Source organism: Mauremys mutica, chromosome 4 (genome assembly GCF_020497125.1).
Source record: "Mauremys mutica isolate MM-2020 ecotype Southern chromosome 4, ASM2049712v1, whole genome shotgun sequence".
Classification (NCBI taxonomy): Eukaryota; Metazoa; Chordata; order Testudines; family Geoemydidae; genus Mauremys; species Mauremys mutica.
Window position 1 is genome coordinate 43,915,775 of NC_059075.1, and position 25,924 is coordinate 43,941,698.

Genomic DNA, 25,924 nt, shown 5'->3' on the forward strand with positions numbered 1-25,924 from the left:
GTATTTTTAATAAATAAACGGACAGACGGCATAGCACAGACTCAGCACGCAGCTGCGTGACGAGCGTAACGGAAAGCCAAAGAATCAAATGGACGCTCATGGAGGGAGGGGGGAACGAGGACGCAAGGTATCCCACAGTTCCTGCTGTCTCCGAAAAGCATTTGCATTCTTGGCTGATCTCCAAATGCTTCTAGGGTCAAACACAGTGTCCGCGGTGGGTCGGGGCATAGCTCGGCAATTTACGCACCCCCCCCGACCCCCAGAAGTTAAAGGGAAAACAATCCTCTGTTGACTCTTTTACATGTCACCGTATCTGTACTGAATGCTGCAGATAGACGCGATGGTGCAGCACTCAACACCAACATCCTTGCTCCCCCCACACTATGGATGGCTGATGGTACAAAATGATGGAAATCCATCCTCATCATCAGCCTATTGGCACATGGGGCAGTGCAAAAGGGCTGGTAACCATGACAACCGTACCAACTTGCTTGGGACCGGTCGGTCAAGGCCGCCTGTTGCTAATTTTTCATGGTAGATGGTGCAGTATGGCTGGTAAACCGTCCCTCATCATTGCAACAGGGGGCTGAGCTCCATCAGCCCCCCCACCCTTCATTGTAAAGAAAAGATTCAATTGCCCCTGGACTAGCAGAGGGATGAGTGGCTCCCTCCTCCACACCCCTTAATGTCATCTCTGGACTATCATTGCAGCTGGAGGCTTCCTTCCACTCATTTCTCACAAACGACTACCTGTGTCTTATTCATGCATTCTATATTACTTCATCACACAAGTGGGGGGACAATGGTATTGGAACCCAGGAAGGCTGGGGGAAGAACAGAATGAACAGCTGGGGTTGTTTCAGGAGCACACCTGTGAATAGTGTTCAGCTCAAAATTTATGCAGGATTGGACAGAGAGCAGCTGTGGTCTCTGGTTGTATGATACAGTGGTTCTCTAGTACACTTGCCCATAATCTAGGCAGGACTGATTCTATTTTTAGATACCCAAAAGGGAGGGATTGACTCGGGGAGTCATTCCCAAATTTTGCTTTTGCGCCCCTGGCTGATCGACCAGGGGCACTTATGACAGCACCAAATGGCGCAGTGCAAAAGGACAGGTAACCATGACCATCTTATTACCGTCTTCTTACCAGTTCATGGTATGGTAGACGGTGCAGTATGCCTGGTAACCATCGCTGCTGTCATGCAAAAGCATAAGCATGCTGCTCTGTAGCGCTGCTGGTCCGCCTCTGTCAGCGGCATCCAGTACACATACGGTGACATACACAAAAGGCAAAATAGGGTCCATTGTTGCCACGCTATGGCGTGTGCCAGGGCATTTCATGGAAAACGTGATCGAAATGATTGTCTGCCGTTGCTTTCCCGGAGGAAGGAATGACTGGCGACATTTACCCAGAATCCACCGCGCAAATGATTTGTGCAACAGCAGGCACAGGAGTTTCAACAAAAAATTCACAGAGACAGCCTAGACTCAGTTAATTGTTCGCAAAAAAGTATCATTGCAAGGAATTAACTAACTGTTTTCCCATCTCACAGCTTCCACTGTCTCCAGACCTTCCACAGCATCCCCCTCGCAGAGGCTGGTGAAGATTAGGCGGCGAAAGAAAAAGACAAGGGACACGATTTTCGATGATTGTGTGGGCTGCTTCCTAGCCGAGGCGGACCAGCAGAGGCAGTGGAGGGAGAAAGTCTCTCTGTACCAGCGCTCACACAGCGAATGGGAGGAGAGGTGGCGTGAGGAACACAAGCAGGCGACTCAAGCAATGCTTGTACTACTGAGGGAGCAAACGGACACGCTCCGGCGACTTGAGTATGTTCTGCAGGACGCTGCAGGACAGAGCCCCCGGCAGTATCTCTGCAACCGCCCACCCCCCGCCACAAAGTCACATACCCCCCTCACCCTAAATAACCCAGGAGGATGCCCGCCCTGGGCCGTGAATACTGTCACTGCACCCCAGCAGAGTGCTCAAGTAACCAAAAGCTCTCATACCCTACGTTTGCATAAGTCCTTCCCTTCCGGACTCAAACAAGTCCCAATCCCAGTCCCATCCCATAACTGTGTACTTAAGTAATAAAAATACTTTGCTGTTAAGTACTGTTTCCGTCATGTTTCCTCACTGAAGACTGTGTTTGAATGGGTGCGTGGGGAAGTGCGTTGCTAATTGCATAGGACAGGCACCTTTCGCAGGGTACAGACACGGGGGCCGGATCAGCAGCGGGTAACACACACAGTGCAGTCAGCAGGCACCGTGGTCGGTATGGGAGGTGGTTTCCAGGTTCTGTGTGGGCGGTGGGGATGTGACTTTTTAGCGGGGGAGGGCGGGTACAGATCTTATACAGCGGTCCTTGTCGTGGACCGCTGAGTCACGCAGCAGAGGAATCTGTATCCGTCCTCCTCCGCCACAAGGCCACATAGCCCCCCGCACACAGAATCCCAAAAAGGAGGGATGGCAGGCTCCGTTGAAACAAGCAGTCCGGCAATGCGGACCGCTGTAGGAGCAGGAGCCTGTCATTCCTTGAGTTTAGAGGCGGTCTTTACATCAGCGCACACCCTACCCCCCGCAGTCTGCGTTCCAGTTTCGACCCTTTAACGAAAAGTCATGAATAAAGAAACCTCTCCTCAGTAACAGTGTGACATGTATTTTATTTTTACACGTGTCTTGGAAGTGGAGGAAACGGGGAGAACGGGGTATTTAACCGAAGAGGAGAGTCAACAGTAACTGGGTAAAGAAACAGGGGCAGGTTCAGCTTCTCTGTAAAGAAACTGAACAGTCACAGGTCACGCTGCTCGCTGCTTGCTGGTATTTAAAGAGTTCCTTGTCGCTGTCCCAGGCGCCTGTATAGGGCTTCATGAGCAAGTGCATTAGCGGGCAGGCTGGGTCACCGAGGATCACTATAGGCAAATGCACATCCACAACAGTTATTTCGTGGTACGGGAAGAAACTACCTTCCAGCAGGCGTCTGAGCAGCCCACAGTTCCTGAGAACACACGCATCAGGAACCTTGCCCGGCCATACGATGTTCATGTTGGTAAAAAGGCCCCTATGGTCCCCCAGTGCTTGCAGAACCATTGAAAAGTAGCCCAATTTCTCAGCAGCTGAATGTGGAAGAGGTGGACGATAAAGTGCGAGGAGGAGAAAACGGCAAGGATCGCAGCGGGCTCCATGCTTGCAGTGCTGTGGCGTCCACGCTGTCACTGACCAGAAAAGTGCACGAACAGATTGCCCGCAGGCGCTTTCAGGGAGGGAGGGAGTGAGGGCATGATTGACGGTTCAATGACGACAGTTACCCAAAACCACCCTCGACACATTTTTTTCCCCCAGCATGCATTGGGGGGAAATCCCAGCATTCCAATGGGCAGCGGGAACTGCGGGAACTGTGGGATAGCTTCCCAGAGTGCACCGCTTCGAAAGTCGACGCCGGCCCCGTGAATGTGGACTCAGAAGTTCGAATTAGTGTATTTAGTATGGATACACAAATTCGACTTCATAAGGTCGAATCCACAAATTTGAATTAAGTAGATTCGAAATAGTCCTGTAGTGTAGACAAGGCCTAACATTTTCAGATCCTATCTCCAGTGTATACTGAGCTAATTATTAAATATATTGGAGTCCCTAACTAATAAGGAATATAGTTTTATAGTACTGTTTAAATTCAGTACCTAAACTGACCATAAAAAACCCAGAGCCCATGTATATCTAACATGACCACCAATTCTGAAAAGTTGCAGATTAAATAGCAAAAATAGATGCCAAGAAGCAATTTTTAGAAACATTCTAGCAAGACACACACACACTGAGCAGTTTTGAAAATTTTATTGTAAAGTTTTACAAAACCATTTAATATCTGATTCTTTAGATGGGTTCATGAAAGAGGTTTCTCACTGCCTCGAGCTTTCATTTGTAAAAAGCTTGGGGCCCAGTCTTGCAAATCTTTATTCACATGAGTAATTCAATTTCAGCAAAAGGGCTTACTCTCCAGAAGTAATTTTGCAGGATTAACTACCCTTGGGTGCTTACAACAGCTCAATTTGCTTACTGCTTTAAAGACCACTTGTTTTTGCAGAGAAACAGGCTTAAAGAGAGTGGGTAGGCACTTCGCTGCTGACCCTTTTCAGGTCATGGATTATTCAGTGAGACCAGCAGTCTTTTGCTCAACACCATTCAAGCTCACTACTAAGAAGGTACATTTTGAGCTGCATTGCACCTGACTGTTTAACAATAATGCTGGTGTTGGTTTTATAGTGATGTGAGACATTTAATGTCCCAGTTCTGGGATCAGGAGGGCTCGTCAGCCAGATCACGTTGATCAAAATACCTATCAGAGAAACACAATTTGAATATATTGAGGACAAAGTTAGTCTGAGAAAGAGTTAAGACATTGTCAACTACTTAATTAGGGGGGCAGGGGGAACAGTGTATTTGCTGTATATTTTACCGCTAATTTTTATTCCCAAAATGTTTCTGGCTTTATATAAGTAATTTTAGATTTGTTCAAAAGGTTCATCATTGATCACATGCTTCAGATGAGGGTTTTTTTTTAATTTTACTTCGTCTCCTTGAGGAAATCAGTATATGCTTCGTTTTCTCCTGGTTTTAAAAGTAAGTCATTTTAACTGAGCAAATGTGTACAATAGTATATAAAGTCTTTCCAAAAACAGTCGTAGCCTATAGTCCTTAAAATCTGATCATATAGCCAAGCTATCTGTGCTTTGTGTACATAAATTACTCTAAATTCTACTTAATAAAAATGAAGCTTGCAATACCTGCTAACTAAACAGATTAGCAAATTCAGAGCAGACACTTTCTCTTCATTCTTGTTCTCCTGCAACAAAGGAATATGAAGTCTTAGGTCATATGTCTAATACTACTTGGCTGCAGCAAAGGACTGCCACTCTTATGCAATTTGTTGGGTTCCCATAAAAATCCAGTAGTTCATTCTCAATACTTTGCTTTTTCATTCACTTGAGTCTACTATCTATATACTATTAAATCAAATAACTTGGACAAATGCAAACTAAGAATTTTATTTCTCAACAATACTGAAAAGTCATTCCCCACACTATTCTGAATTGTAAGAATTTTCCCCTATTAAATTGTTACTTACCTCTAGTACTCTGACTTCAGAGCATCGTCTTGCCAACTGCCGAATTAGGGAGTGGGCTTCAGGCAACAAAGGCTTTTCAAGACACGCCAACAAAGCATAAAGCCATCTGCCCTAAGTGGATTTAAATAGAAGTACGGCTTGGTATTTTCCACATCAATTTTTACCATAATTAATTGGTAACACACCAAGGTCCCATACATTGCTATCCATTGCCATTGTACTGAATGCTAGTGAAGACCAATATCTGGTCCAAGAACACACCTGCATTAATAAATATTAATATATAGTAAGAAGAGGAAATGATAAATATTGTCATGATAGAGAGGAGCTAGGGAAAAAAGTTTCAAAGTTTGTGCTCCCTAGGGCATACCTACAGGCAAGGGAGACAAGTTACCATTGTTATGAAAATAAATTTGAGTTTCCTGATATTTATTTGAAATATACAACTCTTCACTGAGTTAGTTTATAGGTAGATAGAATAAATTAAAATTACCAATTCTGGAGTAAACTCTTTCTCTCCAAACCAGTTTATCAGATATTCAAGGACGCTAGTTACTGTTGCCTTTTAAAAGAGGAAAAAAGAAAAAAAAAAAACACCTGATAAGGAAGAATGACTGACTATGTATAACAGTCATTGCACCAATTTTTGATGATTATAGTTTATAAAGAACTATATCAAAAGCAAAAACAGAAGCATGACTTCACTTTTCATTGGATATAAACAAGTGTCATTTCACTCTTTATGGTGTATCTAGACAGGCATTTATTTCAGTCTGAAATTTGATACAAAGGAGAAAGGAAGTTTCAGGACAGATGTTGCTGGTATCGGAAAGGACTGAATATATAGTAAGAAGAGAAAACGATGCCCAAAAGTGGACTACAATACTTAAAACTAAAATCAGAGGTATAGAAAGACTTTCATGTCAGACATTGAAAAAATTCACACTGTTTAGAGATGACTAACAGGAGACATAATAGTATGAGGGGTAGTATTAGTATGAGGGGCTTCTATAACTGTTCAGAATGCCACAAGACATTCCACATGCTGTTCTCCGGGTGGCTTGTAACATCTGGGATAAAATTCCATCAATGGAGGTGGAGGCGGCCTAGAGAAAGACACCCCATTACATGGGTTCATGAAGTCTGTTCCAGCATCAGACTTTTTGCCCATCAAGCCCTTGCAGCCACACAAGAATGGACCAAATGGTGAATAATCGCTACAGCCGACCCTTTGGTTAAGCATTGAAGTAGTAGTAGCAGCAGTGGTACAGTAAGCAATGTGACTAAACATCATCTGTTGTGTTTGTTCTCTCTTCAGGAGGAGAAGCATGTGCAGTGGAGTGTATTGGTTTGGTGGGGTTTTTATTATTATTTAAGCCACAAGCATGAGAATGTGTCTTCAGTACCAGCAACAATAATAAAAAGTAGTTCATGCAAACAAAAGAATATTTCTATTTAAACAGTAAGTATCAGTGAGGAAAGGGTAGAGGTTTGATGTTAGTTTTACCAAATAAGACTCTAGTGGCAGGTTGTAGTAATGCCTCAAACGAGTTTTATGGTATAAATTATTGTTTCCTTTAATATAGTGACCCTCAATAGATGGGATATCCATGGAATTAATAAGAAAACTATAGAAAAAGTAAACATTTTTGGTGAGAAATATTTTATTCTTGTAAGTAGAAACAGACTTACCTGATTCATTCTGCTAACAATACTTAAAAAAGGGGGAAAACCGATCTGAAAAGAAAAATCATGGTGGAACTGTAATATATAAGGTAAACTTCCCAACAAATATCCTTGTACTTTAAAATGTAAATTAGAACCAAGTTTGAACATGAGGACATACATCCACTTCATATTTTTCATTATAATGGGTTTTCAAAGCATACTGAGTACTAATTTTGAAAATACCAGTTACAATTAATAATGGGAAGACCAATAAATACTCCTGGGGGAATTCTGCACCAAAAATAAAAGATTCTATGCACAATATTATAAAATTCTGCATATTTTGTCAAAACAACACTATATAATCACACTAGTTTCCATTATTTTCGAATTATTTCAAAATATCTGTCAGTAACTATGTCTGTAACAAAACAGAATTTTTTCCCCCAGGAGCAAAGAGTTAAAGAAACCCCTATGACAACCCAGTTCCTGTTTCTCTGCCCCCTAACTCCCCAGAGCCCAGCTGGGGGGCCAGATACCCATAACCCCTTCCCCTTCCAGAGCCTAGCTGCGGGACATCCCCATACCTCAGAGCCCAGCTGCAGGGTACCCAACAACCAAGTCGCTCGCATGCACCCCCTACTCTCCCAGAGCCCAGGGATCCAGAGGGAGAAAAAGCATGATGCTCGGTCCTGGGCTTGTGTGGAGTTTCCTGCATGCCATCTCCTTCCTTCAGGGTGTGCTGGGAAATGCAGCTGCTGGAAACCCTCCAGCTCCTCCCCCCACCCCTCCAGCAGAGTCTTCAATTTGTGAGTTGGGTTCTGCCATGTCCAGGGCACCGTAGTGGCGGCCAGCAGCTCTGTAGCCCATTTCAGGGGGGGGGGGGGGAGAGAGAATTCTGCACAGAACATTAACTTCTGTGCAAATTTTGCATTGTGCACAGAATTCCCCAGGAGTAAACAAAGCATACATAAGCAGTAAAAAAATAGCTATTCATCTAAAACGTGACCAAATACCGGGAGAGGCAACAGATTTTAAAAGGACAACTTGAATTTCTTTAAATTGCAATTTTTAAAAAAAAGTTATTGTTTGAATCACAGACTCTTTAAATAGGCCCTGAATTTTTATAAGTGTTTTCTGGCTCTCTGATGTTTAGTAAGGGCCTTTTGGGCATGTCCAAGAGCAACAACAAACATGCCTGAGCATACCTGTCCACCTACCTCTCTGTATACAGACATGCTCACCCGAACTCCTTCCTCTGTGTACACACCCATGCCTGATACCTCCATGGCTTCAGCTTTGCTGCTACCACTACTAGTAAGCACACTCTTAAAAGGCTTAGGGAATAACATATATGAGAGTTCCCCGGAGAGTGGACTGCACAGGAGACAAACTGCAACTGACCATCAACAAACAATGGAGACTATGCAGAAAATGCTGTTAAACACACAGAATAAAACATTGTCTCTAACATGTTTCAGTTAATAGTAATCCTAAGAGTAACTTATAGTAGTAGATACATAATTTTCAGATGGAAATATAAAATCAGATTCTCTGCTTCACCAAGTTTCCATTTAACATAGCAGGGAGGTGTGCAGCATGTTCATCACAGAGCCTCTTTTGGATTCAGATTGGATCTGCACTGAGCCCAACACATAAGGACAGTTTCTGGAAGCTGCTAATGAGACATAACAGCCAAGAACTAAGAAGGAGCTTGAGTACTCTTATTGAAAGTGATACCTACCTTAATGTAATCAATTCCTAGGTTTTCATTACCAGATACTGCAATAGCTGCTTCTGAATATAACTTTTCACCCAGACAAAACAGTTTCCAGCCTTCTTCATCTTCAGATTTTGGCTGAAAGAGGTAAATAAGAGTGGGCTACTTTTCATAATATTATGATTCAGTATTTTCATTACATAAAGTTATATATTTTTAAACAATTTAGTAATCCTGATTTGCAGTTAAAAACAATTACTAAACCACCACCATTATCAGCATAAAACAATTTAACAGTAAAAGAAAGATGTTCACAAAATTTGTTATAAAATTCACTCACCATCGTAACATTGCTGTCCAAATGTTGTGCCTTCCAATGATTTCTGTGTTTATTCAAACTCTGTAGGATTAAAATAATTAAGCCTGATTATGGTTTATAATATGATTTTATTCTAGCCAAAGTAGCTTTTCATCTCTAAATAGCTTTAATTGGGCCTCCATAACCATAAAAAAATCAATTCAATACCATTATAATGGTTATTTTTCTTTTAGAAAAAGTAGTTTGCATGTTGCTGTAAAAATATGGTAAATAATTGATCAAATTATTCATGTATTTCTTTTAATATAACAATGTATTGCAAGTTGTGAGCTCAAATTCACTATTTTATAACCTGTAGAGAGATGAAATATGAATAAAATATGCTGGTTAGTTTACTCCTTAAAATTTTACTTTAAATACTCCTTCATTTATATAGCTTTGACAGTCTCTATAACAGGGATGGGCAAACTATGGCCCGCGGGCCGGATCCGGCCCTTCAGGGCTTTGGATCCGGCCCGCGGGATTACCCCTGGTGGTGCTGCGGGCCCGGCGCTGCTCTCAGAAGCAGCCCCCGGGCCGGGAGGCAAAGGGCTCCATGTGCGCACGCAGAGCCCTCTGCCCCCCCCCCCAGGGGCCACAGCACTTCCTGGAGTGGCGTGGGGACAGGGCAGGCATGCAGGGAGCCTGCCCTGGCCCTGGTGTGCGCCACTGCCACCCCGGAGCCACTTTAGGTAAGCGGCACCGGGCTGGAGCTCAAACCCCTCCTGCCCCCCGCCCCCCAACTTCCTGCTCTAAGCTCTCTGCCTGTACCTCGCACCCCTCCTGCACCCAACTCCCTGCCCTGAGCTCCTTTCTGCACTCCTGTGCATTCCAACCACCTGCCCTGAGCTCCCTGCTGCACCCTGCACCCCGTGCACCCCAACTCCCTGCCCTGAGCCCCATCCTGCACTCCGTACCCCTCCTGTACCCCAACCCCCTTCCCTGAGCCCCCTCTTACACTCTGCACCCCTTCTCTGCCCCAATCCCTTGTCCTGAGCCCCTTCCTCCACATCCCGCACTCCACCCCCCCTGCCCCGGCCCTGCATACAATTTCCTCACCCAGATGTGGCCCTCGCCCCAAAAAGTTTGCCCACCCCTGCTCTAGAACCATAATTTTAGCACTATTAATCCTTTAAAATGTTTACTTAAGGTAAACAATCTTAAGGTAGCAATCTTAAGAAAAAGTTTTCAGTTCTTGAAAGACTGCCCTTGCTTCTGTTTTGAGATTTTAAATGGGGAGCTTTCACCTTCATGAGCCAGCTTTCTCCTTCTTCTGGATCTCGCAGAGTTATCATGTGTTTGATAATCTTACCCTAGAAATAAGCCTCAACAAGTACTGCAGTATCCTAAATGAGGGGAACACTGGCTGAAGAGAAACCAAAACCTTGTTTCAACACAAACACTAGGTATAGCAAGAAAACAACCGTGAGTAAGAGATTAGATGTATTTAGATTCTCAGTCCAGTATGGGTCAAGGACCTTCATAGCATCAAAATACCTCTTTGACAGTAGATGTGTAACGTTTGTCCAAAACTAAAATGGCCTGCTTTGACAGTATTCTGGAGACTGAAGTTTAAATCTCTGGAATTCAGGGTATGTTTTCCAACCAGTGATTGTTATTGCAGCAAAGATTTTGTTTTGTTTTTTAAGCAGGCACCATGAGACCAGAACTCTGCTAAAAATCAGAAGACCTGACAGATTTTATACAAACATAGTGCTAGCATAGAGGTCTAGCCTTCTGATTCTTTTTCACTACTACTCTTGCATGTTTACATGGATACCAACACCAATTCTTTTCCTTCCCCTCCACGCTAATTCTGTTAAAGGTAAAAGAGGTCAGCATTTAACATGTTGCAATAGGAATGCTATATGTTTTAAGTCACTTAAGATCTTAGAGTATTGAAACTTTGTGATAAAAGTCTAGTTTACTATTTGTTTACCTTTTGCATTTTAGTCAGCTTGGAGAGAGAGAGAGTGTGTGAGAGAGAGAGAGTGAGAGAGGCTATTCAGTTTCCCTTTTTAGTTCTCAAACAATGGGGCAACTTGCAAGCACTGTATGGCAAATTTAAGATACAAACATCAGATCTGTGCAGATGGACCTTTCTACCTAGATGGAATCCTACTGAAGTCAGTGGGTTCCTGTGTGGGTGTAAGATATTGTCCATGAGCCCAATTACTGGACTGGGACCTAAATGTTTTTATTTTGATCTTAGTAGTTCATTAAAACATTCCTGTTAATACTACATTTTGTAATATTTTTTGTTAGCTACAAAAAAAACCTAAGCTTTGCCCAAGACCCTTTAAATACACAGATATCATCATTTACAAGACTTTGTTCTCAGTCAGCTAAATGTATGATTGCCTGTTTTCTCCAAGAACCTCTTTGGTGCTGTAGTGTCATGATAAATTAGGTTTACCAAAAAACCCAAACAAACAAAAAACAAGTTTTCCAAAGACAGAGCAGTCATCAACTTTATTTACTATTTTCTACCACAAAATGTTACGTTCTATCTTTCCCCAGAATACAGTAAAGTCCATCCTTCCACCCCAAAAAACACCACCACATCAGATGCCATCACATCCACACTGCACTAGTTTGTGAACACTCTGTTCTTTACCTGACGAACTGCTGAAAAATGAGACACTTGCTGCTGCTGCCATTTGAGAGTTGGAGAATATCCCTCAGGGGCAGGATGGCATCCTGTAAGCTAAGAAAGCATAGGTAGGATCTTTTTATAACAAGTAATCAACAAACAGACCCCTAAACTAATCAAGTCTAAAACTAAGAATTTCCACTTAAAGTACATATGAAACTAGAAAGACTCTTACTATTAATGGGGAAGTATTGTTTACTCATAATGATAGATGAAATTCTCTAAAATAGAATGGTCATTTTTCTTTTTCTGAGTGTAGCTTTAAATAGCTTATTTTGAACAAATGCAAATTTTACAGAAATCTCAATCAGATATACTGACTGTCTTACTTCGTATCACGAGCGAGTAGATAGCCTGATTTGCACAGAATAAAAGACTGATCTACAAAAATACATTGTTTTAGGGTCCTAAATAGATCTACCACTTCAATTAAGAAAGAGCATCTGCCAGCCACATAAGGCATCAGTGCAGAAACAGAAGAATTACCGTTCCAGATCTCCACATAAAACCCCATGAATTTGTAATAAAAATCTAAGAGACAGAGATGAAAATATTTAAATGCATGTAGTTAAGTGCCTTTTAGAGGGAGGGATAATGAAAAACCTCTGTAATGACTTCTTGCAGGTGGGATGCTGAAAATTTAGCAATAATATAGGATGTATCTCTAGATTAAAAGTGAACCCCAAAACTCACACTAATCCACTACTTTTACAGTTCAGTATTGAGCCAACTCCCTATTTTATTACATTAAACAAGCTCTGAATGATTCACTGAAAGAGAGAGACACAAGCACGATGGTATGCCCACATCTTGAATACTGCGTACAGATGTGGTCTCATCTCAAAAAAGATATACTGGCACTAGAAAAGGTTCAGAGAAGGGCAACTAAAATGATTAGGGGTTTGGAACAGGTCCCATGAGAGAAGATTAAAGAGGCTAGGACTTTTCAGCTTGGAAAAGAGGAGACTAAGGGGGGATATGATAGAGGTATATAAAATTATGAGTGATGTGAAGGAAGTAGATAAGGAAAAGTTATTTATTTATTCCAATAATACAAGAACTAGAGGTCACCAAATGAAATTAATAGGCAGCAGGTTTAAAACAAATAAAAGGAAGTAGTTCTTCACACAGTGCACAGTCAACTTGTGGAACTCCTTACCTGAGAAGGTTGTGAAGGCTAGGACTCTAACAGCGTTTAAAAGAGAACTGGATAAATTCATGGAGGTTAAGTCCATTAATGGCTATTAGCCAGGATGGGGTAAGGAATGGAGTCCCTAGACTCTGTTTGTCAGAGGGTGGAGATGGATGCAGGAGAGAGATCACTTGATCATTACCTGTTAGGTTCATTCCTTCTGGGGCACCTGACACTGGCCACTGTCGGTAGACAGGATACTGGGCTAGATGGACCTTTGGTCTGACCCAGTACGGCCGTTCTTATGTTAAGCAGGAAATTCCACTATTATTTCCACTAGATACGAGTTAAAGAAAAGTTAATCTGAACTGTAATGTATGTTAAAAAAATTGAATTAAAATAGTTTCAAGTACTACATTTTGCCTGACTACATCCCAATTTAATTTTACAAACACTTAGGCTTGGTCTACACTACAAAATTAGGTCCACACAAAGCATCTTATGTTGACCAAGTTTGTGTATGTCTATGCTTAAATTGGTCTCACACCGATGTAAGCACCGCATTATGCTGACACAGTAATACCATCTCCGCAAGCAGTGCAGAGCCACAGTCCATGTACTTAGGTCAACACAGTGCAAATGTAGACACTGCATTACTTATAGCAATCCTAACTGTCCTCCAGCAGCTGTCCTATATTGCCCCACACTGACAACTCTGGTCACCATTGTGAACTTCACTGCCCAGGGGTCACATAAACCGGAAACCCCTCCTCCTATTTAAAGCCTTGCAAATTTTTGAAATTCCGTTCCCTGATTGCCTGGCATGGTGTGCACACTTAGCAGCTTTCCATTGTTGAGTGCAATTGCCCAGCTGACCATGCTGGCTACATACTCCAGATGCACTCATGCCTGGAGTAGACAGGAGATATTGGATCTCCTGGGCCTTTGTGGAGAAGAGGATGTGCAGGCACAGTTTCAAACCAGCCGCAGAAACATCAATACCGGTATCTACCAGCACATTGCTCAGGGGATGCAAGAGAAGGGACCAGCAGCAGTGCCGAATGAAAGCCAAGGAGCTGTGGCAGGCATACCAGAATGCCAAGGAGACCAACAATCGATCTGGTGCCAAGCCACAGACCTGTCCCTTTTACAACCTCTGAGAACCCAGAGTCACAACCCCTTGGTGTGAATAGCAAGGAGGAAGAAGAGTTGGTGGTGGTGGATGAGGAAGAGGAGGAGTATGGGACAGGCAACCAGGGATCCAGCTGCACATCGAGCCAGGACCCGTTTCTGACTCCACTGCAGTCCAGCCAACCCTGGGTAAGTGTGTAGATAAATTTTCAATTACAGGGATGGCACTCCCAAAGTAGCAGGACACATCTTTTGACTTTTCATTAATTTACTCACGATAGAAGAGATGTACAACCAAGAGATGTAGAGTTGCTCTGTTTTTCATTCCCCTCTAGAGTTAGCGGGGGGGGAGGGGGGAGAGGAGGGGAGGAGATGTGGAGAATATGATCATGTGGAACAGATGAGAGATCTGCATGAAATTTTCATGGAGGTACTCTGCAATCCTCTACCACAAGTTTCTAGGGAGGGCTGCCTTATTCCTCCGCCATAGGACACCATTCCACAACACTCAGCAATAACTTCAGCAGGCACCACTGCAATACACAGACTAGCATCATAAAAGGCCCAGGCTGCTTCAAGATACCAGCAGCAGCTGTCCTCTCTCTGCCTTTGTTACCCTCAGGAGTGAGATATCAGCTAAAATCACCCCAATCCCTAGTGGGCCACCCTCACCATGGCTGGTGCTGTGACTATCACTGTCCACAAGCAATCCCAAGCAGAAGTGAGAACGTAGTGCTTAAAACTTTAGGAGAGCGAGTTCAGCATCTTAAGGTCCGCTTTCTGTAGTGAATATGCTGACAATGTTACCCCTGTGTGTTTTGTCTTAAAACAGCTGCCATTACAGTCTTCAGGATCTCCCCCTGCACACCTGCGGAAAGCCTGAACCAGATAAGGAGGAGAAAGAGGATTCGGGATGACATGTTCAATGGGATCCTGCAATCCAGTGCTGCACTGTATCGTGAGCACAAGGCATAAAGGATGAACACTATGGACAGCCTGGAGAAGGAAAGAGTGGAGAGGGGAAAGGCCCAGGAGTCCCAGCAGGAAAAAGGAGTGAGAGAGAGATGCATTAGGACATAATAAGGATTTTCAGGCAGTGCAAACAGATGTTCCAGGCTCTGGTGGACCTGCAGGTTCAACAATCCCAGGCTTGCCTCCCTCTACAATCCATTGAGTGCTCAGTATCAGGAACATCTATATCCCCCACATAACATTCCATGTGGCATCATTCCCCTACCACTCCACCCCAAGAGACATTAAAGACAATCATAGCTTCTCATATGCTGACTTGTAAAAGCCATGGTTGGTGTATATATAGCTGAAATGGACATCAACATTTTTTCCCCTCCATAATAAATTAAGAGAACAGAACTTAAGTATGTATTTGTTTTAAAATTGCACAAGGGTTTTTTTTAAAACTAATTTTGTTACAGAATAAAATTATATTTGGAAAATAATTCATCTTTATTAGTTCACAACATATGCTGCCAAGTGCTCAGCAGTTCTGAAAGCAACTAATTACCTGTTACTGCACAATGACACACAAATTATAGGCTCATCCACAAACAAAATTAACAGGTGAAACAACAATGTTATGTTCCTACACGTAATTGCCACAAAATTGCTACCAGGCTACAAAAGAGCAGGACCTGGACAACACCACACACTAGTCTGGCTCACTGTTAAACTGGTCTTTCAAAGTCTCCGTGAGCTGTATACCTCCATGGTGAGCTCTTCTAATACCCCTTGTATCTGGCTGTTCAAATTCAGCAGACAGCTGCTCCACCTCCACCCTCGTGGAAACTTTCCTCCCTTGCTTCACGTATATTATGCAGGACACAGCAAGGAGTTATAACCATTGGGATTTCTTCTCACTGAGGTTCAATCTTGTGAGTAAACAATGTCAGCGACCCTTCAAATGACCAAATGCACATTCAACCATCATTTGGCACCTGCTGAGCAAGTAGCTGAATCATTCCTTGCTGCTGTCCATGTGGCCGGCGTACAGCTTCATAAGTTGGGGAAGTAAAAGGAAGATTGGGTCACCAAGGATCACTATTGGCATTTCAACATTCCTAATGGTAATCGACCAGTTGGGAAAGAAAGTCCCTGTTTGTAGCTTTCTGAACAGTCCTGTGCTCTTAAAGATGCGAGCGTCATGCACCTTCCCTGACCAGCCCACACTGATGTTGCTTGCATAACCATAGCCCTTTCTGTAGATATTCTCAGTGGCAAAGAGGTCTGGTGCCAAAATAGGGATACGCATGCCATTTAGCACTCCATCACAGGTGGAAATCCCATTGCTGCAAATCCATCCACTATGTCCTGCACATTGCCAGGAGTCACAGTCCTCTTAGCAGAAGGTGATGAATGGCTCTGCATGCTTGCATGATAACGGTCTCAGTGATGGATTTCCCAAATCAAACTGATTCCAGACTGACCGGTAGCAATCTGGCATTGCAAGTTTCCACAGTATGATCACCACTCACTTCTCCCTGTCAGTGCTGCTCTCGTTTTCGTGTCCCTGCGCTGAAGGGCTGGGGTGAGCTCAGTACACAAATCCAGGAATGTGGCCTTGTGGATCTGAAAGTTATGTAGCCACTGCTTGTCACCTCAAACTTTTAATATGATGCAACCCCACCAGATCAGTGCTTGTTTCTTGGGCCCAGAAGTGGCAATCCACCATCTGGAGCTGCTGTGTGAATGCCACCAACAACCCTGAATTGGCTTTTGCTATGTTCCACAGCAATCTGTCCTCCAAGGAATCGTCATGGTCTCCACTCATTCGGTTCTTCCTGAGGTTCTGCAAATACGCCAGGATTGTGCGCCCTGTGATTGCAACGTTCATAACAATAGTGCAGAGCTGCGCAGGCTCCACGGTTCTGTCAGAGATGGCAGACAGCGAAGAGGGCCATGTGGGTTTGTGGGATTTTGAAAAAGAGGTGCAAAAGTTATGGATACATATAACATGATGGGATGGAGACAGTAGCAAACTGGGAAGTTGACCCCATGCTCTCAGCTACCCCTGCATGACTCGTTTCAGCCTCATCATGCACTGCCAAAGCCTCCCAAAAGACAGTGAACACAAGAGTGACAAGTTGCACAGTGGGATACATACGCATGCAGCACAGCACTCTGCATTGATTCAGGCACTCCTGCTGAGTATGTACACTGCCGAACCAAGGAGCCACGTATGCAGGCACACAAACGACATACTAATTTTGGCGGCTGTACACCAACGTAACTTGAGTCAACGTTAGTTTGTAGTGTAGACACGCCCTTAAACAAAAACATTTATCTCCCCTGTTGTGTGATCAACAGAAACAAAAGCGAAACCTGTCAAAACTAAAACTAAGATGACACACTTTCTCCTCCACCATCTCTTAAAGATCGTAGTCTGATCTGCCTCAGTTCCCCATCTACAAAATGGGGACATCATCTCACTGAGGTGTTATGAAGATAAAATCTATTAATGATTGTGAGGTGCTCAAATAATAAGGTGAGTAAGGCTATATAAGCATCTAAGTAGTTTAATATTAGATTTTAAAAATCATTTATGTTAGAATATTAAATAGATGGTGTCCCCTCTAGAAAGTAAAACAACATACTATTCTAAAGGGCCTGATTCTAATGCTTATCATCAAAGTTAACTGAAAGATTAGTAACTCCATTGGGAGGTAACCAGTTTTAAGGCTTATCATAAGAAGAAAAAACAGTATCTTTCTATATGTATTTGAAAAGGACTCCATCAAGAAAGGAGAGAAAATTTGAGGGAGGGGAAGAGGAAAGTGTCCCAGGTTGTTCAACTTGGAATCATGAAGTAAAATTGAGCAAATAAAAATTTTATGACGTGAAATATCAGAACAGAGTTTACAGAAGAGAAATTGTAGACGCTCCATTATTTGAAACATTTTGAAGGGGACAGGGCAAAGCCCTAGGATACATCCAGTAGGGTATAATCCACAACGGATGGACTAGGGTGATTTACCAAAAAAAAAAAAAAATCTTAGTCTTTTTCTGTTGCTAGTTTCTAAGAACATACTCTGCATTGATAGCCTCCTATCTTTCAACTGTAGAAAAGTTTTATGACAACAGTGTTTTATATACCTTTAAATACAAAATTATTTTAGTTGCATTTGTAGTGAGAAAATATGATCAATTATTTTTGCTGAAGATATAACATTCACACAAAATATTGTAAGTTAGATCAGTTGAGTTTTAATGAGACTTCAGTTATCCAGTAATTCACAATCTGGATCTGCAAGACTAGATTCCATTTACTTCTGCAGATTACTTTAAAATTCAGTTACTCTACAACATGTTTGATGCTTATACCATGCATCCAAATATTTTAATAGACAAACATTTTAATATGAAACCAAACCCTTTTCTTCTGTCTACTCTGTTTTTCTAAAAAAATATTTTTAAAAATATATACATAAATAGATATACACAATACTTACTGAAATATTCACTGTCTGCTTCTTTCTCAACTTTCTAGGGTCTATCTGTGCCACAACAACATCTGGGCATCGTGCTGCTTCAATCCTTCAAACAGAAATAAAGGCTATATTTGAAATCCCTCAGCTGTGTCCCTTAGAACCAGAAACTGTCACAGGTTTGGGTTTGCATGAGGAGGTACCTGATCAAATACAAAACACTTGCACAATGCTTAAGTTATGAATTAGTATCCTGGAAGCAGCTGACACTATGTCCCTGTGGCCCCAGGGGGGGGGAGGAGGAGGAGGCGGCAGAGGGGTCTCTGCTGTAGGCACCAGCTGGACTGGAACCTGCACCGTGAACCCCTCCTGCACCCCAACCCCCTACCCTGAGCCCCCTGCTGCACCCCAACCTCCTGCATCCTGCACCCCTCCTGTACCCCAACCCCTGCCCTGAGCTCCTTCCTGCACACCACTCTCCCTCCTGCACTCCAACTCCCTGACCCAGTCCTACATTCATGGCCCTACATACAATTTCCCCACCCAGATGTGGCCCTCGGGCCAAAAAGTTTACCCACCCCGGTTTAGATAATATAGTCCTGACACAAGTGCAGGAGACTGGACTTCACTAGATGATCTCTCGAGGTCCCTTCCAGTCCTATGATTCTACGCTACCCTGTAGACCTGGGCTCAGACTCAGGGGTGAGATTAGTGAGCTCACAGGACCAGGTTCTAAGACCCACTGGTCTGAGCCCGAGTACTGCTGTGATTCAGGTCCAAGCCCTTCATTTTGCAGCAGGGATACAGCTCAAGCCTGGATCCCCAGAGGTCGGATCTGAGGCTGCACCCAGGTCCAGCAAATGCAAACCCAGGTTCAGGATGCAGTGCGGACCCACAGGCGGGGAGACCCAGGTTGGCAATGCAATGTAGGGGGTGGGGTGCCCCCCCCCCGGCTGCGCGCTGGGACCAAGGTGGGCGGGAGCCACACGGATCAGGGCACAACTCCCTGCGCCCCCGGCCCCTTCACAGAGGGCAGGCGCCCAACGGACCCCCAGGCCGGGCGTGCTCCGGCGAGGCGACCCAGCAGCCCCTGCACCTCACCAAGGGGAAGCGAGGCCCGGCCCAGCCCGGCTCCCCCCCCCCGCCAACCCCTCCCCACGTACTGGACCCGCTTTAAATACTCCGAGGGCGTCCGCGGGGGCATGGTGGGGTCGAAATCCTCCGCGAGGTCACAGTCCCCCACAGGCAGGAGCCGGGGCATCAACTCCTCCACCGCGGACTCCATCTCCGCGCCACGGCCGTTGCCCCCCGGGGAATCGCAGGGCGCAGGCGCGTTGAGGGACGCCGCTTACTCCGGGGCCGCCTCGACTGCTGGGCGAGGAGACAACGCATGCGCACTGCGTGACCTTCTGTGCCGGGGAGGCCGCCCCTTCCGACGCCTGCTGGAGGTCGGGGCAAGCGGAGTAGCGCGCTGCCTTTCCCAGGGCTCAGTGGAGGTTGGGACGCCCTCTAGTGGTGCGGCCACGCTCCCGTTCACATCTCATCTGGCCCTGTCCCGATGCTTCTGGGACCGCCGCTCTCGGAGCTTCTACCCCACCGGCCTGGATTGAAGCATGACTGGACCCAGTGCGTTTTGAGCCTGCAGACACCATCCCATTACACCATGTGGCCCTTGTTCCAGGCAGTATACGACACACTGTCTCCTAATGTAATAATAATTGTGCCTAGGACGGACCATCTGCTGCCAACACAGTGTATAATTTAGTACCATGAACAAAACACTACAGGGTGTATTCCCTTTTTAAATAGCAATATGCCTTATTTCCATACAGTTCCATACTCTCTTGTGACAAAAGGAGGGCACTGTTATGCAATAGGTGCCCAACGAACCACTGCCACGTTGGTATGGGACCTGCCAAAATAACATTGCTATGTGAACATTGTTATGCACAAACTCAGAAACACTGAAACCTTAGCAAAAGCTTGGTATGTAGCTCTCAGCTAGGAAACAGAATGGGAGTAAAATGGGCACAGACAGACAGGTCTACAGAGAACTGCCATGTACTAAGTTTATAATTCAAGGGCACACTTGCCCACTCCTTTACTGACCACAGGTCATCTTTTGATATAATTTCTGGACCCAGTAACACACTTAGGCAACTTTGCCACTGCACTTCAACCCAGAACCAGGTGTACCACAGCTTTCCCGTCATTTTAACAGCCCTGATCAGACACCTTTTCACAATTTAGTACACTTGGCGTATAGATCTACAGAGTGGGTTTACTGTCACTATGGACACTAATGAATGGCAGAATGAAATGTAACAGTTGGCCAAGAGATTTATGTCTCATCATTGCCTTTTGCGGGCTGATGTATCACAGTGGAATGATGGATTGGGATTGAAGATAGGAGGAAGTTTCTACATCATACCTATGAGAAAACCTCTTGAAGGGCAAACCATTGGCTTAACACACAGAAATACCAAGCAATACTATATACCAAGCACACTTGTGCCCAAATAGTTCTCTGATGTTAATACACAAATGACAAAGCAATTAAATCTCCAAAATGCCATTGAATATATTTAGCTCTTTAATAACCATTTTAAAGGACCAAAGCCAGTGTTCTAACCTAAATTTCAGCATTAGCAAGTGTTTCTTTCAGCGCCAGTGTTTAAGATTAAATCTTTCTCCATTTAAATCAATGGAAGTTTTGCCACTAGTAAATTATTTCTTGATTTCTAAACTTGCCTCATCTGGCAGCTCCCCTTGCTTTCTGTAAAAGCAGAAGGAAAAATAAGTGTAACTAAGAGGTTGACAGGAACTGGACTTTTATATACAGGGATCCATTACCAATCTTTTGTGCCATGTCTCAGAGAAATAAACTAACCTTCTTCAGTAAATCTTAAGACTAGCTGTTTTATTTCAGGCTGACACCTCCAACAAGTGAGTACACATTTCAGCCAAAAGATGACAACACATACACACAAGCCATCTTAAATGAAAGCAAAGGGACATTTAAAAAACAAACAACAATGTATGTTATAGAGACCATAAAACTTTCTCAATCCTCCATGTCAAATGAGAATAATGATACTTCCCTCCTCTGCAAAACTCTTTGAGATCTATGGATAAAAACACTATAAGATCTAGATATTAAGTATTAATAATAATTAAATATAGTGCTTGCTCTAGGCAATGATACAAATATCTAATATACTTATTCCTAATAGGTCAGTGCAAGGATTTTTAAATTTTACTACACACTGCATTTATTGTATTTAACAAAAAACTATTTGAAAGACACTTTTGGTTGTTTCTTCTATATTTGAGCAGTTCTGAACAAGCAATGACCTTCAGCTTTCCTCGCCATTCATTTTTATTTGCTTTTAAGGTGTGTTTCATAACCATTTATGTGTAACAGGCAGCTTTACTCTGAAACCAGGATGTAACTTCCTGTTAGTGCATGTGACAAGTGTGAACATCACTTGAAATAAGACCTGCTTAATCAAAACGACATTGGCATTTCAGGAGAGTATGACATAGTGGTAAAGGTAAAACCTTAACTTTGTCAATATATAAATGGATTTCTTGAAAACATTCAGATTTTAGGATCTATGATTTTATCTGGTGTGAAGTCAAGAATTATAAAAAGAGAGAATCAGGGATTTTGATGCAGCAAGTGTAAACGTACATGACTTTTTAATGATCTAGATTATTTTTTTTCCTGAACATTTCTAATGCTGCTTTTTGAAGCTGAATAACATACTTTGAACTAATTACTTAGTTTTAAACAGACTGTTACAGGAAACACTGGTGGTTTTCCTAGGACTATCAAGAGTATCAAAAACCAAGACTTAACAATGGAATTCATGCAATATCTGGTAGAGCAAAATATGATTCAGTGGATGAAGAAGACAAAACAGTCAGAGTTGAATATTCTTTCTCCTTACCAACTGCCTAGGAGTTACAAAGGAATAATTTCTTGAAGAAGAGGTGAGTTGCCACCTGTTGATGTGAACTGATGATTCAAAATCTAACACACGAATCTGTAATATATTGCAATAAGGTAAGAAAAATAAAGTAGAATTACTATATATTGTAACACCAGGGGATAACAGAAAAGAGAAATTCTGATTATGGGTGCTTGCTGGTTTTGGACCCGTTTATCCATTCCATCAATGTATCTATGTGTCCATCCAGGAACTTTTGCTTCCCTCTGAGGTCCCCACCACCATAAAATCTGTGCACCTTCCTGAAGGGCTCTTCAGGGCACAAGAAATGCGGGACTGGGACTGTATACAATTAAATATTTATTTTTACAATGATTGGTAACAAAAATATTTTATACCTCTTATCCTCACTGGGCTTTCACTATATTGTACCCTCCTGATTTTCCTTCTTTATCTCTGACCATTTTTTTCAATGACTCTGTTGTCAAATCCTCTCTGCTGCTGTCTACAGGGGTACTCCAGGGCTCTGTCCTTGACACTAATTTCTTTTCCCTTTATACCCTTTCTTTGGGCAATCACCATAATATCTGAGCACTCTCAGAAACCATAATACTGAGGGAGTTTTTCATCTGCTTTCACAACACCCGCCAAGGAACTATTTGGACTCTAGCCTGTTTTTGTAGGATAGGGAGTCTGCATACCCTCAACTCACAGCTCACTATTTTCTCCAACTGACAGTGTGATCAGAGTGTGTGTAAGGGAACTCAGACTCTCTCCATTCAGGCAGCGTGGGACTGTTTTTGTCTGCAAGCCGCTTAAATCATGAAGCCAGCCTGGTCATTCAGACCATAAGATGACTGGTGAATGGTAGTGAAGATAGTAATTGTGTAGAATTTCACCACATCCACAGTTAAAGTACAAATAATGGGTGTAATGAGGTTATGGTCACTCATAATTGATTCACTGATACTAGATAGTTATTACCATGTGACATATATTTTCAGATTCTGTGAGGAAAAAGTGCAAGAGAGATGAAGAGTGTTTTGCTCCCCACTATCAATAAGATTCCTCAGAAAAGACTACAGTTACTGCTTTGTCCAGGACATTTTAATCCTCTTTCTCAGAGTTGTTGGTTAAAATCATTCTGGCATGGTAACATTGCTTTGCAAACCAAATTACCATAAGAATTTTGTCTTGGAAGAAAACAAAAACTGATACAGTAGCTTGTAGCCTAAACAAAAGCTCTGATACATTGAGGGCTAAATGCTATTGTTACTTGCTAAAGTATTTTGGAAAATTTGCATTTAAACAAATTCATTTGGGAACATAATCAGGGATAGGTCATATGAAGAGATGAAAAGTGTAATAATATCCGGTTTTATTAGGTATCTCCTTGAATATAAATGTTACTCCTTGGATACTTAGGAAATTATTTCTTGATGTCCCCTCCATAGGCGCTGACTCTGTGGGTGCTCTGGGGCCCCACCAATCAGCAGCTCCTCCCCACCACCTCCCGCCTGCCAAGGATCAGATGTTCAGTGGAGGGCAGGAGGTACTGGGGGCAGGATGGGGAGGATTGGGAGCAGAAAGAAGCAGAGCGAGGGTGTTGTGCACTCAGGGGAGGGGGCAGAATGAGGCCAGTAGAGGCAGGGTGGGGGCGGAGTGGGGGTGGGAAGAGGCGGGGCAGGGATGGGAGCTTGGGGGAAGATGTGGAGTGGGAGTGGGGCCTGGGGTGGAGCGGTGGGTTGAGCATCCCCCAGGAAATCAGAAAGTCAGCATCTCTGGTCCCCTCTACCATTTAATTATTATTATATATGATTATTAACATACACTTCCATTACTATATACAAATATTTTAAATGGTTAAACACTGTATGTTTCAAATAAACGATAGTAATTCATAGGGTAAAATTAACAAATGCATAACACAAAAGTTTAATTAAAATGTACATACAAGCTATCTGGTATCATTACTCTGAAACAAGTGAGAGGTTTGAAGTGTTTGCTTGTCTCTTTCACCAACAGAAGTTGGTCCAATAAAAAATATTACCTCACCCACCTTGTTTCATAACTAAGAAGTGACAGTTAGATTTATGAAATAAAATAATCTATTGAAATGTAGCACATACAAGCTTATGCAAAGTTTAGTTACTAAAACTAAAATAATACAGTCTTGCCAATTTAAAATAACAAATAGGTATTCTGTTTTAAATTTATTTTGGTAAACTGTAACAAGAAAAAATAATTGTGCCTGGAAGAAATAAAGCAGATTATTTGTGGAAACTAAGCACTGATATTTAGAACATGGACTAATTATTGATCTAAATGGGGAAACTCTGTAGTCTTTCTTTATATAACGTATTATACTTTTAGAAATAACAAAAGGAATATTGCTTCTACACAACAGACAAGCAACCTAAACAAATCATAAAGAGAGTAATTTTGAAATCAGTGACAAAAAGCAATTCTAAGAAAACATTCATACCACCTTACAGAATAAAAAACACCCACAACATCTATTAAGTACAAATCCTAAAAGACAGGCAACATGCAAAGTGAATTTGTGGAACCTGGGAATGTTCTAGCTGTCTTCTCTGTACAGAGAGTTTACCTGAAACGGACCATAGAGTAGAAAGAGGACTGAAAAGAAAAATGTGTACAAATGCATATATATACACACACACACGCATGTGTGTATGTATATAAAATAAATAAATGGTAATATAATGGTTTCACAATACCATCTAACCACAGAAATATAAAAAAATCTGTGGTAGAAATATTACAGTAGAACATCATAGTTATCTAAGTTGAAAAAGTAAAGAAAGGTAAAAGCTCCCTCTGGTGGTTGTTGATCAAAAAATAATTGTCAACTATTTTGAGAGTGATACCAACATTGTACACAAAGATTTAGAATTAGAAATTCTAAAACAATAAGAAAACCCCCCAAAATACAACAAAGATAGATAGAAAAATAATTAGAAATGACTAATTATGAAGATCTTCCAGATATTACAAGCGATAAAAGTCTGCAAAAGGTGGATTCCAGCCAAGCAATTGACAACTTTCCTCTTCCCTGGGGAATTTTTTTTTCTAACATTAATAGTGTATTCAGCACAATAAAGAGATTTAATTTCTTAAATATATATATTTTTCTCACAGGACTTCTGCCTCATGCAGTGTGCAACAAAGCCCTTCCTGAACCAGCAAAGGCCTTAAGCATATATTTGGGTATGTGAGATTACTGACGTGCTCAGCTAGGCCTGTGCTAAAGTGTTTTCATGGACTGGGGCCTGAATGAGTCAGCAGTATGTACTGAATGGGACAAGGGTCCTGAGAATCTGTCTTTAATTTCTGGCCAGATTCTATTTGCAGTTACCAGTGTAAATCTGCAGTAAACCCAAATTTACACAAGTGCAAATGACAGCACATTTGGGCCCGTCATAGACAGAATGGATATTGTGTAATGAATAACAGGGGTTCAGAGGATTTGTGACTCTCTTAGGGCCTGATTCAAAGCTCATTTAAATCAATGGCAGTGCCACATCAGAACCTTGAAATGGGCCATCCTGATTACATATCACTACAAAAGTTTTTTTTCTCTTGCTGATAATAACCTACCTTAATTGATGAGTCTCATTATAGTTGGTATGGCAACCCCCATTTTTTCATGTTCTCTCTCTCTCTCTTTCCTACTGTATTTTCCATGCATGCATCTGATGAAGTGGGTTTTAGCTCACAAAA

At 42.6% G+C, this 25,924-nt stretch overlaps 1 protein-coding gene across 1 annotated transcript; it reads right to left on the reverse strand.

The window, feature by feature from the left end:
• Positions 1 to 3,820: 3,820 nt before the first annotated feature.
• Positions 3,821 to 19,690, reverse strand: GEMIN2 (gem nuclear organelle associated protein 2). The gene is made up of 10 exons (XM_045016660.1): positions 19,391 to 19,690; positions 18,252 to 18,336; positions 11,490 to 11,579; positions 8,855 to 8,914; positions 8,539 to 8,652; positions 6,819 to 6,863; positions 5,620 to 5,688; positions 5,127 to 5,237; positions 4,786 to 4,844; positions 3,821 to 4,337 (listed from the first exon to the last, which is right to left on the reverse strand). The coding sequence occupies exons 1-10, from the start codon at positions 19,510 to 19,512 to the stop codon at positions 4,298 to 4,300; spliced, it is 795 nt and encodes a 264-aa protein (XP_044872595.1). The 5' UTR covers positions 19,513 to 19,690; the 3' UTR covers positions 3,821 to 4,297.
• Between the last annotated feature and the right edge of the window lie 6,234 nt (positions 19,691 to 25,924).